Source organism: Erinaceus europaeus, unplaced genomic scaffold, assembly GCF_950295315.1.
Source record: "Erinaceus europaeus unplaced genomic scaffold, mEriEur2.1 scaffold_1239, whole genome shotgun sequence".
Lineage (NCBI taxonomy): Eukaryota > Metazoa > Chordata > Mammalia > Eulipotyphla > Erinaceidae > Erinaceus > Erinaceus europaeus.
In genome coordinates, this window is record NW_026647996.1 from 1 (window position 1) to 15,935 (window position 15,935).

Consider the following 15,935-nt stretch of genomic DNA (forward strand, 5'->3'; position numbering starts at 1 on the left):
GACAGAGAGGAGAGACAGAGAGAGGAGAGACAGAGAGGAGAGACAGAGAGGAGAGACAGAGAGGAGAGACAGAGAGAGGAGAGACAGAGAGGAGAGACAGAGAGGAGAGACAGAGAGAGGAGAGACAGAGAGGAGAGACAGAGAGGAGAGACAGAGAGAGGAGAGACAGAGAGAGGAGAGACAGAGAGAGGAGAGACAGAGAGGAGAGACAGAGAGAGGAGAGACAGAGGAGAGACAGAGAGAGGAGAGACAGAGAGGAGAGACAGAGAGGAGAGACAGAGAGGAGAGACAGAGAGAGGAGAGACAGAGAGGAGAGACAGAGAGGAGAGACAGAGAGAGGAGAGACAGAGAGGAGAGACAGAGAGAGGAGAGACAGAGAGGAGAGACAGAGAGAGGAGAGACAGAGAGAGGAGAGACAGAGAGGAGAGACAGAGGAGAGTGGAGAGACGGAGAGGAGAGACAGAGGAGAGGAGAGACAGAGAGAGAGAGGGAGACAGACACACAGAGACATAGAGAGGTAGAAAGAGAAACAGGGGGGAGAGACAGAGAGGAGAGACAGAGAGAGGAGAGACAGTGGAGAGAGGAGAGGGGGAGAGAGAGAGGGAGAGAGGGGAGGGAGAGCAGGATCCCTACCCCGCCCCAGGTGCTGTGCATGGTGCTGACACGACGCCAGGGCTTGAACCCAGGCCCTGACCCACGGCGAAGTATGTGCTCTACAGACTTGCTCCTGACCTGAGACGTCAGAGTGAGCTGGGAACTAGAGGGGCCGGGCAGTGGTGCCCCCAGCAGAGTACACATCTTACCACGCACAAGGACCCGGGTTCGAGCTCCCACTCCCCACCAGTGAAAGCAGGTCTGCAGGTGTGTCTCCCTGTTTCTCTCCCTATCATCCCCCTCCCCTCTCCATTTCTCTGTCCTATCAAATAAAACAGAAAGAAAAGCAAATGGAAAGCAGGCTGCCGGGTGCAGTGGGTTTGTTTATAGGGCTGTCACAGTGCCCCAGCGACAACCCCAGAGGCAACAGAGATCCAGTGGGCTGGGTACTGAACCTACCTGTGGTCACTCATCAGCCTCCTAGCCCTGGGCTGCGGCCAGCAGTGAGCTGAGGTGGGGGCAGGGGGGGCAGGGGCGGGGGCAGGGGGGGCAGGGGCGGGGGCAGGGGGGCAGGGGCAGGGGGGCAGGGGCGGGGGCAGGGCAGAGCCTGTCCCGTCAGCCGGCCGTCCTTCCTGCCCCCTGGGCAAAGCAGACGCCTTTCAGGGCAGGGAGACAGCTGGGGCACAGGCAGCCTGGCCGCAAGGTCGTCAGTTTGAGTACCGGCCCTGCCCCGGAGAGCATCTGCTGGGGGCTGGGGGGCCAGAGGGGGCCCCTCCCCGGGCCCAGGCCATGAGTGCCCACATACTCTGCAGGTCCAGCACGAGCACATGGGCGCCGTTCTCCAGGACGGGCTCCTCGGGCCGCATGCCGTCCACCCTGCCGGTCCTCAGCTGCATGTCCAGCTGCCCTTTGAGCTTTGAGATCTGCGAACAGCCGGGACGGACAGTGAGTCCTCCAACCTGGGCAGGAGCAGAGCCCGGAGGGCCCCTGGAGGAGGCGAGCCGAGCAGGAGCCCCCCCACTGACTGCAGGTGTTCTCTGAGGCCGCCCGGCTGCTGAGGAGGCCACAGAGACGGGGGACCAGACTGGGACTGAAGGGGGACAGTGCACTGTAGCCCACCTGGAAGACATGGGTCTCCCCTGAAAACAGGGGCCAACCCAGGCCTAGCCCACCTTCTAGAGTGCACACTGCTGTGGGGACAAAGGGCTGGAACCCCAGAACAACATGGAACACTCTGCACAGCACCCAGGGAGCCCATGGAGGGTGGGCAGGGCTGTGGGGTGTCTCCTATCTCAGCACCCTGCACAGCACCCAGGGAGCGCATGGAGGGTAGGCAGGGCTGTGGGGGTCTCTCCTCTCTCAGCACAAGGCACAGCACCCAGGGAGCCCATGGAGGGTGGGCAGGACTGTGGGGTCTCTCCTCTCTCAGCACCCGGCACAGCACCCAGGGAGCCCATGGAGGGTGGGCAGGGCTGTGGGGTGTCTCCTCTCTCAGCACCAGGCACAGCACCCAGGGAGCCCATGGAGGGTGGGCAGGACTGTGGGGTCTCTCCTCTCTCAGCACCCTGCACAGCACCCAGGGAGCCCATGGAGGGTGGGCAGGGCTGTGGGTGTCTCCTCTCTCAGCACCCTGCACAGCACCCAGGGAGCCCATGGAGGGTGGGCAGGGCTGTGGGGTCTCTCCTCTCTCAGCACCCTGCACAGCACCCAGGGAGCCCATGGAGGGTGGGCAGGGCTGTGGGGTCTCTCCTCTCTCAGCACCAGGCACAGCACCCAGGGAGCCCATGGAGGGTGGGCAGGGCTGTGGGGTCTCTCCTCTCTCAGCACCCTGCACAGCACCCAGGGAGCCCATGGAGGGTGGGCAGGGCTGTGGGGTCTCTCCTCTCTCAGCACCAGGCACAGCACCCAGGGAGCCCATGGAGGGTGGGCAGGGCTGTGGGGGTCTCTCCTCTCTCAGCACCCTGCACAGCACCCAGGGAGCCCATGGAGGGTGGGCAGGGCTGTGGGGTCTCTCCTCTCTCAGCACCAGGCACAGCACCCAGGGAGCCCATGGAGGGTGGGCAGGGCTGTGGGGGTCTCTCCTCTCTCAGCATCTGCACAGCACCCAGGGAGCCCATGGAGGGTGGGCAGGGCTGTGGGGTCTCTCCTCTCTCAGCACCAGGCACAGCACCCAGGGAGCCCATGGAGGGTGGGCAGGGCTGTGGGGTCTCTCCTCTCTCAGCACCCTGCACAGCACCCAGGGAGCCCATGGAGGGTGGGCAGGGCTGTGGGGTGTCTCCTCTCTCAGCACCCTGCACAGCACCCAGGGAGCCCATGGAGGGTGGGCAGGGCTGTGGGGTGTCTCCTCTCTCAGCACCCTGCACAGCACCCAGGGAGCCCATGGAGGGTGGGCAGGGCTGTGGGGTGTCTCCTCTCTCAGCACCCTGCACAGCACCCAGGGAGCCCATGGAGGGTGGGCAGGGCTGTGGGGTGTCTCCTCTCTCAGCACCCTGCACAGCACCCAGGGAGCCCATGGAGGGTGGGCAGGGCTGTGGGGTCTCTCCTCTCTCTGCACCCTGCACAGCACCCAGGGAGCCCATGGAGGGTGGGCAGGGCTATGGGGTCTCTCCTCTCTCAGCACCCTGCACAGCACCCAGGGAGCCCATGGAGGGTGGGCAGGGCTGTGGGGTGTCTCCTCTCTCAGCACCCTGCACAGCACCCAGGGAGCCCATGGAGGGTGGGCAGGGCTGTGGGGTGTCTCCTCTCTCAGCACCCTGCACAGCACCCAGGGAGCCCATGGAGGGTGGGCAGGGCTGTGGGGTCTCTCCTCTCTCAGCACCAGGCACAGCACCCAGGGAGCCCATGGAGGGTGGGCAGGGCTGTGGGGTGTCTCCTCTCTCAGCACCAGGCACAGCACCCAGGGAGCCCATGGAGGGTGGGCAGGGCTGTGGGGTCTCTCCTCTCCATCTCTCCTTCTCTACTATCTCTTTAAATAAACAGAAAACCAACCCTGGGAGCCTCCCAGTTCTAATCATGCAGGAGGCCCGGGTTCAGTCCCTGGTGCTGAGCCTTCTAGCACAGGCTGGACAGGCTGCTGTCTTCAGAGACAGGCTGCAGTTCAGTCCCAGCGGCAGAAGCCCCCATCCCCCAGCACCCATGGTGCACCCAGGTACCTGCTCCAACAAGCACTCGCGTTCATCCAGCAGCTTTTTCCACCGGGTGTCTGCGAAGAGGAGTTGGAGTCAGTGCGTGGCCCAGCCTGCTGCGGGCGCGGCGCGATGGGTTAGTAGTGAGTGGCGGTGCACACGTACCACAGCAATGAGGCCACACACAGCGCTGGGAGGGTCCGGCCGGCGGCGGCATGCACCGGCTGGTCTTCCAGGGGGCATGCAAGGGCGGGCGGGCCACTGCAACACAAGAGCTCACGGGCCTCTCGGGGGGCCGGCGGCAGGGACTGGCCCCGGGCCCCCGGGAGGGCGGCCGAGTCTGCCGTCGCCGGCGTCGAGTCGCAGAGACTCTGCTCACGCGTGGGCGACACAAGTCTGCCGGGATCCTGCCGGGCTGGGCGGGAGCTGGTCCTCTTTGGGGGACGAGGGGCCCCCCACGTGCGGGGATGCCTGGGTGGGCTAGGAGGCGCCCTGGTCCCCCCAGTGGCTCCAGGGGAGCCGGGACTAGTCTCTGAGCTCAGAGGAAGCCTACGCAGGGCAGGGTCTGGGGGTCTGGGGGCCTGGGCGAGGCCCTTCAGCCCTTGGCGAGCAAAACCCGGCCCAGGGCTTAAAGCAAGAGGTTCTGTCCCCTGCCTCACCTAGAGGTGAAAAATAATAGATAAGAGGGGTCTGGGGGGTGGCACAGTGCATAAGGCACTGGACTGTGAAGCATGAGGTCCCGAGTTCAATCCCCGGCAGCACATGTACCAGGGTGATGCCTAGTTCTTTTTCTCCTTTCTCATCAATAAATAAATACAATATTTAATGATAATAGTAATAGACAAGAGACAGATAACATAAGTCAGAGCTGAGTCGGAAGACGTGAGGGTACAGGCAGGGCCTAACTCCAGTCCTCCCCGCTGCGGCTGGCTCTGCGGCCCGGCCACCGCAATACGGACAGCCTCGGGCCAGCCTCAGGGCTGTGCCTCAGGACCCCGGAACCCTGGCTCTGGACCAGGGGAGATGCAACGGGACCACCTTTGCTTTCGTGGAGAGCCATCTAATGCAAGCTCTGTGTGTCCCCCATCTGCATGTCCTCACGGCACGCCGACCGTTACCAGAATACTTTCAGTCTTTCCATGATCCCACAGACGCTGAAACCCAACCGCCTGGAACTCTAAACCCAGCTCTTTGCACCGCAAATGGTGCCGTTCACTTTCCTGGCACCGGAGGGAGGACTGACCGTGTCAGACTGGCCCTGAGCTTCGCGGGTCTGCCCATGACTGGACCAAGCGCCTTCTATCTGGCGACTTCAAGTCTCTCACAGAACAAGGAAAGACGCGGCCAGACCCAGCAGCAGTGCCAGCAGAAAACCAAGGGAGACCTGACTGCAGACTTACAGTGAGGACATAGACTCCATAGAGAGAGAAATGGAGCTTGTAAGGGGAGATCGGAAAGCTGCCTTCAGCTTAGCTGGGCAACTCGGCCATTTCTAGCTCCATGGAGCGGGCAGGGGCAGGGGCAGGGGCACCTGAGAATGGCCTGTCTCCTCTCTGATCATAGAAGACGCATCACATTCTGAACAACACACACAGATACACACCCATACAGACACACACTCACAGACAGACACATTGACACACACAGACACACTGACAGAGACAGACACACTCATACGCAGACACAGATACACTTACAAACACACACACAGGCACACACAGAGACAGACACACTTACAGACACACTTACAGACACACACACAGACAGACACGCTCACACACAGACACAGATACACTTACAGACACACACAGAGACAGGCATACTCACACATACTTAGACACACACACAGACACAGATACACTTACAGACACACACAGAGACAGAAACACTCACACACACTTAGACACACACAGACAGACACACTGACACACAGACACAGATACACTTACAGACACAAAGACAGACACACACACACTTGGACACACTGACACACAGACACAGGTACACTTACAGACACACACAGAGACAGGCACACTCACACACACTTAGACACACACACAGATACACTTATAGACACACACAGAGACAGAAACACTCACACACACTTAGACACACACAGACAGACACACTGACACACAGACACAGGTACACTTACAGACACACATAGAGACAGGCACACTCACACACAGACACTTACACTCACACAGGCAGACACAGTGACACAGATACACTTACAGACACTCACACAGACACACACACGCAGACAGACAGACAGACAGACACACACACACACGCCTTGCTTCCTGTCTCCTGGCAGAGCTGGGCATTTGGAATGAATCTCACTGTTGTGTCCCCTTGTTTGGTGGCCATGGTGACAAGCTGTGCAACTTGGGTCTCTTAGGAGACCAGACGATCAACAGCAAACAGGAAGCCAGGGCTGGAAACGCATAGAGCCAGGCTCCGGAGCCCTGGGGGTGGGCAAGGCGGGCAGGGCAGGTCTACCCCGAAGTCAGACCTTTTGGCAGTGCTGGGGGTCTACACTGTGCATCAGTTCCCTCTGTGAAGAAGTAACTGAGCAAAGGTGGGAGTGACACCCCCCCAGCAAAGGACGTGAAAACTGGGGGGGGGGGGATGGGATGGGTGGAGAGGGCTCCGGCATTCTGGGTGTTGGGATGTGTCCCTGGGCCTCTGAGAGCAGGGGCAGCGACTGTGCCCCAGCGGGAAGGGTGTCCCTCCACGCCCCCGAGCCCCCGAAGCCTTAGACTTGACTCTGCAGCGAGCCCCTGACCTTTGCAGTAGCAGGGGGTGGGGCACCGCCAGTCTCACCCATGACCAGGGCACCAGCACGGAGACCCTCTCTTCCCTGGGAGTCCTCACCGCAGCTGTGGCCTTTCCAAACGTGGCGGGGGTGGGGGCAGCTCAGCGTCAGAGCTCATGGTCTGCCTGTCTGAGGTCCTGGGGCTACCGGTTCAGTCCCCAGCACTCCCACAGGCTGGAGCTCAGCAGGGTTCTGGTCTCCTTGCCTGTCACCTCCTCCTCTCTCTCTCTCCTGATATATGACTTTTTCACCAGAGCACTGCTCAGCTCTGGCTTACGGCGCTGCAGGGGATGGAACCTGGGGGCCTCCAGCCTCAGACACAAGCACAGCCCCTGCATGACCGTTATGCTATCCACCCCTGCCCTAAATGTTTTTATTGCCACCAGGGCCCCTGGTGCCTGCGCTACGAAGCCACTGCCGGCAGCCTTCCCATTTTTTAAAAATTAGATAGGACAGAACAGAGAGAAACTGAGAGGGGAGGGGAGATAGGGAGAGAGGAAGACACCTTTCTTGTGAAGCATCTCCCCTGCAGGTGGGGAGCAGGGGCTCGAACCCTGGTCCTTGTGCTTGGTGATTCGTGTGCTTAACTTATATTCATGTCTCCCCATGAATATACACGCCTATTTTAAAGCAAACTAGAGTGCCGGTCACAGGGGCGTCTTCAAGGATAGACCTCACTCCACCCAGAGCCTAGACACAGGGCTGAAGGCGTTCTCTGAGGACAGGTGTGACCTGAGCGCAGACATCCAGGCAGCTCAAAGAGGGCACTGAGACGTGGGGAGTGGCAAAGTATCTTTTATTTCCATGACACGCCGACACCAGGTCGCTGAGGGCTGATGATTCCTTCTGGCCCTCGGCTGGGCCTTGTAACAGTCAAGGAAGCCCACACCCCTTCTGCCAGCAGCAGTTCTGGGTACACTCACACTCCCGCGCCTCTCGGGTCTGACAGATTTGTTCCTTGATTCAACTTTACAATGCTCTCTCAGTGCTCCGCTACGGAGCAGAGAGGACTCACCCCCCCAGGAAGACCAAGAAGATGCAGAGAAGCGGCAGAGAGGAAGAGTCTGGGGAGAGACTCTGGCCCAGAGGCGGCTGTAGACCCAGCTCTCGGTGGAGGCTGCAGCTGGATGCGTCCGCGCTGCCTGTGGAGTGCCAGGCAATGGACAGTCGAGGCTGAAGGAGGATGGGCTGGGTCCCGCCGCCCCTCTGCAGGCCTCCCGTGCCATCTCACACAACACCCTTGGACAGACTAGGCATGAGGTCACACCCTCCGGCAGGATCTGTGGGTGTCAGAGACGGGCCCCCGGGGTTTGATCCCTGGAGTTTGATCCCCGGCACCACAGGGCAGAGCCATCAACAGCGGGGGCGGGGGAATCCATGGGTGGTGGAGTGGGGCTTTGCTCTCTCTCTCTCTCTCTCTCTCTTTTTTTTGCCAGAGCCCTGACAGCTCTGGCTGATGGTGATGCTGGGGATTGAACCTGGGACCTTGGAGCATCAGGCAGGAGACGCTTTTAGCAGAACCATTATGTTGTCTCCCAGGCCTATTGATTTTATTTGATTATTATTTTTTTAAAGATTTTATTTATTTATTTATGCATGAGAAGATAGGAGGAGAAAGAACCAGACATCACTCTGGCACATGTGCTACTGGGGATCGAACTCAGGACTTCATGCTTAAGAGTCCAATGCTTTATCACTGCGCCACCTCCCAGACCATGATTTTATTTGATTGTTTTAATGAGAGAGTTAGAGAGAGAGAGAGAGAGACACCAGAGTCCTGGTGATGATGGTGGGGCTGGGGATTGAACCTGGGATATCAAAGCCTACAGCCTTTTATTTAATTAATTACTTTATCTATTTAATGAAAGATACATGGAGAAAGATACAGAGAAAAGAGAGAGAGAGAGAGAGAGAGAGAGAGAGAGAGAGAGACTGACCAGAGCCCTGTTGAGCTCTGGCTGGTGCTGGTGCTGGGGATTAAACCTGGGTCCTCAGAGCCTCAGGCAGGAGAGTCTGTTTACAGAACCTTCCCGCTGTCTTCCCAGACACAGCAGGCTTTTAGCTCATTCTGCATAGAAATGCACATAAAATTAAAGGAGACAATTTAAAAAATTTCTCTCTCTCTCTCTTTTTTTTTTAAAGGATTTTATTTATTTATTCATGAGAAAGGTAGGAGGAGAGAGAGAAAGAACCAGACATCACTCTGGTACATGTGCTGCCGGGGATTGAACTCAGCACCTCATGCTTGAGAGTCGGATGCTTTATCCACTGTGCCACCTCCCGGACCACTCTCTCTCTCTTTTTTAATAGAGTTCTACTCAGCTTTGGCTTACAGTGGTGCTGGGGATCGAACCTGGGGCCTTTTGTGCCTCAATCTCGAGGGTCTTCTGTATAACCATTGTGCTCTCTCCCCAGCCCTTGAATGAGACACTTTAAAAATATCAGTCCGGTGCAGTAGCAGAAACTCTCAGAAGTGTTTTTTGGTCCTGCCAACACTTGGTCAGGGACGCCCAGAGGGTGGCAGAGGGCGCGCAGACGACAGATTTGCGTTGCCATGTGAAGCGGGAGGGTGCCGTCGCTCAGCCTGTGCCCTTCTGCTGGTTGGGTGGCTGCCTCGGAGGGGTGGACGAGAAGCCCCCCGTAACGGTCGGTGACTTGGTGGCTGAGTGACTCCCCGAGACTCTAGAACCCCCGGGGAGTCTGCTGCAGGGAGAAGGCAGACAGGAATCCCTTCCAGGTGTGTGGGGGTCCTAGAGCCCCCGCTCCCGCTCAGCACAGGGCACAGTCTTCCTTGCTTTTGCCCATCTCGCTCCCGCCACCGGCCTCCTGCTGGCCCTGTGGCCTGAGGCCCTGGGGCTCGCTGTCTGGGGACAGGTCCTCGCTGTCCAGACTGATGCTCTCCAAGCCCTGCCTGGAGATGGGCTGGCTCAGACCGGCCACACCTTCCAAGGGGGGGGCGTCCACCGCGTCCTCCCAGGGGCCCTGGTCGTCCAGCTCGTCCTCACTCTCGGGGGGGATGCCGTGACCCCGGCTGGTGCCCTCTTCGCCCCCGTCACCACTGCTGACAGCCCTGCTGGTGGCGGGGGACTCAGCCCCCTTGCCTGCACAGCTGACCGTGTCTCCGTTCGCCGTGGCCTCTCCCGTGTCACTGTCCTGCGTCCCCGGGCCGTCTCGCCCGTCCCTCTCGGGGCTGGGATCTTCTGGACAGTCCGCCCTCTCGCGCTGGGCCGTGGTTTCAGCGCCTTGGCCTTGGGTTCCAGCCCCGGGCTCCCCGGCCGGAGTTCCCTGCGCGTCTTCCTCCGCGTGACTAGAACCCGTGCTCTCAAAGCTCAGCTGTTTCTCAGCGCCCTTGCCAGCACCCGCTGCCGCCGTGGCCTTCTTCTTCCTGTTCTTCTTCTTCCTGCTCTTGCTCTTCTTCTGGGAGGAGTCCCGCACGTCTCCGCAGGGCTCGCTCTGCTCTTCCTCATGGGCACCCGGGGGGTCACCACTGGGGGCCAGCTCCTGTGGGGTGATGGCCCCTCGCTCTTCCTCCTCCCGCCCCGCAGGACCCGAGGCCACGTGCCCCCCGCCCCCGGCACCCTGGTTCTCCTGCATGTCGCCCGTGGGGTTCGCCCCAGGCCCGCCGTCTGTGCTGCCTGCTCTCTGTGATTCCGGAGGCTCCTGGGGCACAGCCCCTCCTGGACTCCCTCCTTCCTGCTCCTCTGTGACCCCTTCACTGGGGGTCTCGCTGGGGGAGGCCTGAGCCCCGCCCTGCCCGGCCTCGGGGTCCCGGCTTGCCCCCCCACGCCCGTCGGACTCTGGGGATGTGCCAGTCCCGGCTCCTGGCGGGGTGCGGGCCCCCCTGGGCTCAGCCTCGGCGGCACTGTCCGGGGAGGCGGCGTCCGGGGCTGGGGCCCGATCCAGCGTCCCCGGCGGCGAGGGGGCCCCGTCTTCGGAGGCGGCGGAGGTGTGGTCCTGGGCAGGGGGCAGCACAGGCCCCTCCGGGGCCTCGGGGGGCCGCTCCTGCTCGGAGCTGGGCAGAATCTTGCTCCCCACTTCCGCCACCGCTGCCTCGGTCGCCTCCGCCTCGGGGGCTCTCCCTAAGAGACCGTAGAGAAAACGGAGAGGCCCGTGTGACAGGGGGCCTCGCCAGAGCGGTGAGAGCAGAAGCCCAGAATTCCCGGTGCCCGCCCGCCCCACCCCTCCCAGAGTCCCAGGAAGGGAAGAGCAGAGCAGAGCAGCCGGTGCAGGCCACCCAAGCAGGGGGAGAGACGCAGGGGAAGGACGGCAGCAGAGAGTGAGGCCCGGAGGGGCGGACCAACCACCACAGCAGGAGGAGGGGGAGAGGCAGGGGGAGGGTGGAAAGGGAAGGGGGAGAAGGGGGAGGCGGAGAGGGGGGAAGAGAAGGGGGAGGAAGAGGATGGGGGGAGAAAAAGGGGGAGAGGGAGGAGGGGGAGAAGAGGAAGGAGGAGGAGGGGAGGAGGGGAAAAGGTGAAGAGAGGAGGGGGGTGAAGGGAGGGAGAAGAGGGAGGAGGACGGGAGAGGAAGGGGGAGTGGGAGAGGGAGTGGGAGAGGGAGGGGGAGGGGAGAAGGAGGGGGAGGAGAAGGAGGGGAGAGGGAGGGGGAGGAGAAAAGGGAGGAGGAGGGAGAGGAGGGGGCAGGAGAAGGGGAGGAGCAGGGGCAGGAAGAGCATGAGGAGGAGGAGGAGGCGGAGGAGGAGGCTGCTGGCTTCAGGACAGTGAGGCTCAGGGCTGGCACACCCCCTTCCCCTTCTCAGAGCCACACACGTGGGGACAGGGCGGGGACAGGGCGGCCTGCCAGTCACAGCTCCCAGAGCCACACAGCCTGCAGCCAGCTCCCCGGGGACGGCGGAGGCTCAGGCACCTGCCCTCCCCTCTGAGAGCCCAGACGGGGACACGAGACCGCCATCCCTAGCAGCGAGCGAGAGACAGCCCTGCCCGGCCCTCACCGCCAGGCCCAGCCCGACATCCGGGAACCATCGTGCAGGACTGCAAACCAGACAGTGCGCTAGACCCGGGGGTGGCGGGCATGGTGGCGGTGGCGGGCTTCTGCGGGGACTGGCTTCTGTACTTCCTCCACACGCCCTGCAAACGTGCCTCACGCACACACTCACATGGAAACCGTACCCAAGGGGCCGGGCGGTGGCACCCGGTTCAGCGCTCGCACTACAGGACACAAGGCCGCAGGTTCAAGGCCCCGGTCCCTACTTGCAGGGGGAACCTTCACGAGTGGTGAAGCAGGGCTGCAGGTCTCTCTCTCAATTTCTCTCTCTATACAATAATAAGTAAGTATACAATGATAATGAAAGAGACTGCACCCCGACATTGGGAAGTCCCCTTGTTCTTGTCTGGTGGGGGCAGGGCTCTGTATGTCACCTGCAAAGCTGATAGAACTGTCACTTGTGTGTTGGAACAGATCAAAAGGTCCTGAGGTAAGTAACTTATCTTCTTCCAGAAGCCTTCACACATGGAGGGGGTTGTGGTTATATCTTTGCCACAGAGGTGACAGGGGCCCTCCTGAGAGGGGACAGAGGACACTCAGGTCACCTCACACTTCCCGAGTAAAGAGAGCGGCAAGGGAGCTTCTGGGTAAGGTCAGTGGCTCCCTGATCTTGTGAAAAAAAATGGAAGCACGGGGAGGGGGTGTCTGTTTCTCTGCAGGCCAGTCTGCCACCTGGGTTCTGTGGGTGACCCCCAAGTCCACATCCCTGACAAACTCTCATCTGTGACTCTCCAGAGACATACGGGACAGTGACCCCTCACAGTCCACGGGACTCCCCACTCTGAACAGCCCAAAGCCAAAGTGGCCAACAGCTCGGTGCCATGTCTGGCAGAGGGGCGGCACGTTCAGACCCGTCAGCTAAGGGCTGCCCCTCGGCTGACCATGCCCACCACCAAGGGCCACCCAGCCATCACCCAGCACCCGAGTGGTGCTGGGAGCTTGGAAAACCACGCGAGACATGGCACAGCTGCAGCGTACTGTCTGTCCACGGGCGGCGGCCCCCTCGCACACCTCAAAGTGCCAGGTGCCAGGGCCTGCACACGTGGCCGGAGGGCGTCCCCTAGAGCCCTGATCCCCTGGTCTTTTGGAGCTGGGTGTCAGGTAAGTGACGAGGGCGTCCTTGGCACCGTGTGCCCGCCCTCACTCTCAGCCTCGCTCGGTCGCCGTGAGGACAGCTGCGTTCTGAAGCTGGGCCGATGGTGAGCACAGAGCAGGCGGCACGGGGTGATGGCACGGTGTGGGGGACCCACATGACAGGACAGACGGCATGCCGTGTGATGGGGTGATGGCACGGTGTGGGGACCCGAGTGACAGGACAGACAGCATGCCGTGTGACTGTTAATGGGGTGCGTGGAGGCGGCCCTGGGGAGCCATCGGACGGGGAGCACTCACCTAGGGTCCCATCGCTCATGGCCTTGAGGGTGTTCAGCTCCTCCTCTGTCACCGTGCTGGGCCCCGGGCAGCTCCCGTCCTTCAGCGTGTGTGACATCTCTCTGCTGGTGGCGGCTTCAGAGTGGAGGATGATACCGTGTTTCTGGGAATAGAGGCGGGCTCTCCGTCACAGTCCCCAAGTGACCTCGGAGAAGGTCTGGGTCACCAACAGAAGAGGCAGCCCTGCTTTCTCTGAAGCGGAGGGGTCTCTGCAGGGGCAGAGGAGGGCGAGCCCCCATCCTGGGGACACAGATGTCGGGGTGCCCTCCTCCGGCTCCCCAGCTGCCTCCCCAGATGCCCCCACGGGTGTCAGAGAGGGAGGGCGCTGGCAAGTCACCCTCCAGTGGCCTTGATGTCACATCCAGGACAGATGTTCTGCCCCCTGCTCAGGGAATCTGCCTTTCAAAGCTGGCTTCTGTTCTTTACAGAGAGAGAGAGAGAGAGAGAGAGAGAGAGAGCACAAGCAGCGTGGGGGTTCCAGCAGGGGTGAGGGAGACTTGTGTGAGGAGTGAGCAGGTGACTGGTGTGCAGGGACGGCTCAGCCGGGAGGGGCCCCGGGTCTGAGGGGGGCTGCAAGGACCCTGGAGGGTGCTGCGGTGTCTCTGCCCTCTCTCTGTCTCTTTCAGAGAGGCGAAGAGACCACAGCACCAAAGCTTCTTTCAAGTCTCTGAGGGCCGGGCTGCACCCGGGTTGTACTCACGGCACCTCAGTGCACTGTCCAAGCGAACTGTTGTGTTGGCTCTCTCTCTCTCTCTCTCTCTCTCTCTCTCTCTCTCCCTCCCTCCCTCCCTCTCTGTAACCTCCCCAAACAGACAGACAGTAAGAACAAAACCAGAAAGCTTTGCCGGGGGAACTGCTGACAGGTGCTGGGTGTGTAAGGCCCCGGGTTCGTTCCCTGCTTCATTAATAAAGGGGGGGGTCAGCCCCCTGGCACACTGAACAGGAACGTCGCTCTCAGGTAAGCACAGGGCAGCACTTGTGTGGAGATGCGTTCACTTCGTGAGAGAGCTTCCCAGGGGCTTCTGGAGGCCGCGCCATGGAGTGGCAGTGGTCTCACTTCACTTCCCCAACCAGCTAGAAAAAGCAACGGAGATTACCCAAAAACTCGACTCAGTCCACTGCTCCTGTGGACACCGTTACCACTGATAGGACAGAGAGGAGACGGAGACAGAGAGACACCAGCGGCCCCTCTTAATTTCTCTGTCTCTCTAAAAATAAAAGTTACTAATCTTTTTTACAAAGTGTCTGGGAGGTGGCTTGGGCTGGACTCGGGGCTTCCCGGCATGAGGTCTCGAGCTCGGTCCCTGACGCCGCATGGGACAGGGCAGTGCCCTGGGTGTGTCTGGTCAACATGAACAGGAAAAGGGTTTTAAACAGAGAATTTCTGAGATTCTGGGCCTGCTCATGTGACATTGGGATGCGGGGAGGGCCGAGGCATCATGTCTTTCTATGATTTGCTTTTTCCTTTCCCTTCCCTCCGTCCCTCCCTCCCTTCCTCCCTTCCTCTCCCTCCAGGGCTATCACTGGGGCTTGGTGGCAGCACTAGGAACCCACTGCTCCTGGTGGCCATTTTTTCCATTTTATTGGACAGGACAGAGAGAAGTTGAGAGAGGAGGGGGAGATACACAGACAGAGAGACACCTGCAGACCTGCTTCACCACTTGTGAAGGAAGCCTCCTGCGGGTGGGGAGCCGGGGGCTCGAACCCAGAGCCTTATGCAGGTGCAGCACCACCGGCCCCTGTTTCTATGTTCTTCTGGGCAGAAATCCGTTGCCACTTTTCCGACACCCCAACGTCTTGGGCCCAGGCTAACTGGACACATCTCTCCAGGGACCACTGGTGCAAGACTGGAACTTACTAGCAGAACTGAAACCAGAGGCACAGAAGCACACAGCTCCAAGAGAGACAGACAAATGGACGGACAGATGAACGGACAGACAGGTGCACTCCTCCCCCGGCACCCTGCGGCCTCCTACCTTGAGTTCCCCTTTCAGCTCTGCTACTTCTCCTCTGAGATCATCTCGCTCAGTCCTCACAGAGTCAAAGAACTCCTTCTGCCTCTCAAGTGCCTTTGCGTGTAGCCAGTGGGGAGAGAGGGAGAGAGACAGAGACAGAGAGAGTGGGAGAGGGCACGGCCAGTCAGATGCCGCTGACAGAGCGAGGGCCTCGGCCGCCCCCCTGCAAGGCAGAATCGGCCGCCCCCCTGCAAGGCAGAAGCACCCCGATTCCTCTCTGCAAGCCAGGCCATGCTCCCTGACATACCCCACAGAGCAGGCCTGGAGGAGAGCCCCTCGTTCTGACTCCATGCCGCCCCCCCCCCCAGCTTTGTCCCGGAGGGAATGAGGGAGTGACACCCTCATGGGCCACCGTCCCTGAAGAGACAGGCAGAGAGCTGATGGGGAGGCGGCCAGGCCCCCGCCTGGGCCCCGGTCTGCTGTGCAGGGACCCAGGACGGACAGGCATGCACGGGGTGCTCCCGGGGAGGGACAGCCTGAGGAAGGGCACAGAGCCAGTGCTGAGACATCTGGGGGTGCCCTCGGGGCTCAGGGCATGGTCACCAGGCTCTGGCGCCATGGTGGCTACGGTGCTGTAAGAGCCCTCCCACGCCTCATGCTCAGCCCAGCGCAGGCGGAAGGGGGCGTCTCCTGGGACCACTCAGGGTGGGCGACAGGGCAGTGCCCGCAGGGGCCTCAGTGAGCACATTGGGCAGGGAATTCCCAGGGGCCGGAGCCCCCAGCTGAGAGGTCCCTCGAGAGCGCCCCCACCTCGCCTGTGGGCTTTCCAAGGCCCTTTCAAGTCGGGGTGAGGCGGACAGTGGCCGGGGGCCGGACGTGTGTCCTCACAAGCAAACCCGAAGCCCACAGGCGCCCGCGGGGCCTACCCCTATCTGTCTGTCTTTCCACTCTAGGGCTTCCTGCAGGTCAGACACCTCCCTGAGCAGCCCCGCCTGCTTCTGCTGCAGCTGC

The 15,935-nt window shown here is 60.9% G+C and overlaps 1 protein-coding gene across 1 annotated transcript; it reads right to left on the minus strand.

Annotated features, from left to right (window-relative positions):
- Positions 1-7,316: 7,316 nt before the first annotated feature.
- On the minus strand, positions 7,317-15,543 carry LOC132536570 (leucine-rich repeat flightless-interacting protein 1-like). Its single transcript, XM_060184605.1, has 4 exons — positions 15,427-15,543; positions 12,931-13,072; positions 8,827-10,616; positions 7,317-8,654 (listed from the first exon to the last, which is right to left on the minus strand). The coding sequence occupies exons 1-3, from the start codon at positions 15,541-15,543 to the stop codon at positions 9,307-9,309; spliced, it is 1,569 nt and encodes a 522-aa protein (XP_060040588.1). The 3' UTR covers positions 7,317-8,654; positions 8,827-9,306.
- Between the last annotated feature and the right edge of the window lie 392 nt (positions 15,544-15,935).

Excerpts from the sequence above, each read along its gene's own strand:
- LOC132536570 (XM_060184605.1), bottom strand. The coding sequence starts at position 15,543 with ATGGCGCCAGAGCCTGGTGACCATGCCCTGAGCCCCGAGGGCACCCCC. Across the intron at positions 13,073-15,426 it reads GGAGCACCCCGTGCATGCCT|AAACACGGTATCATCCTCCA; the intron begins GTCCGTCCTGGG and ends CTCTATTCCCAG. Across the intron at positions 10,617-12,930 it reads CATGAGCGATGGGACCCTAG|GGAGAGCCCCCGAGGCGGAG; the intron begins GTGAGTGCTCCC and ends ACGGTCTCTTAG.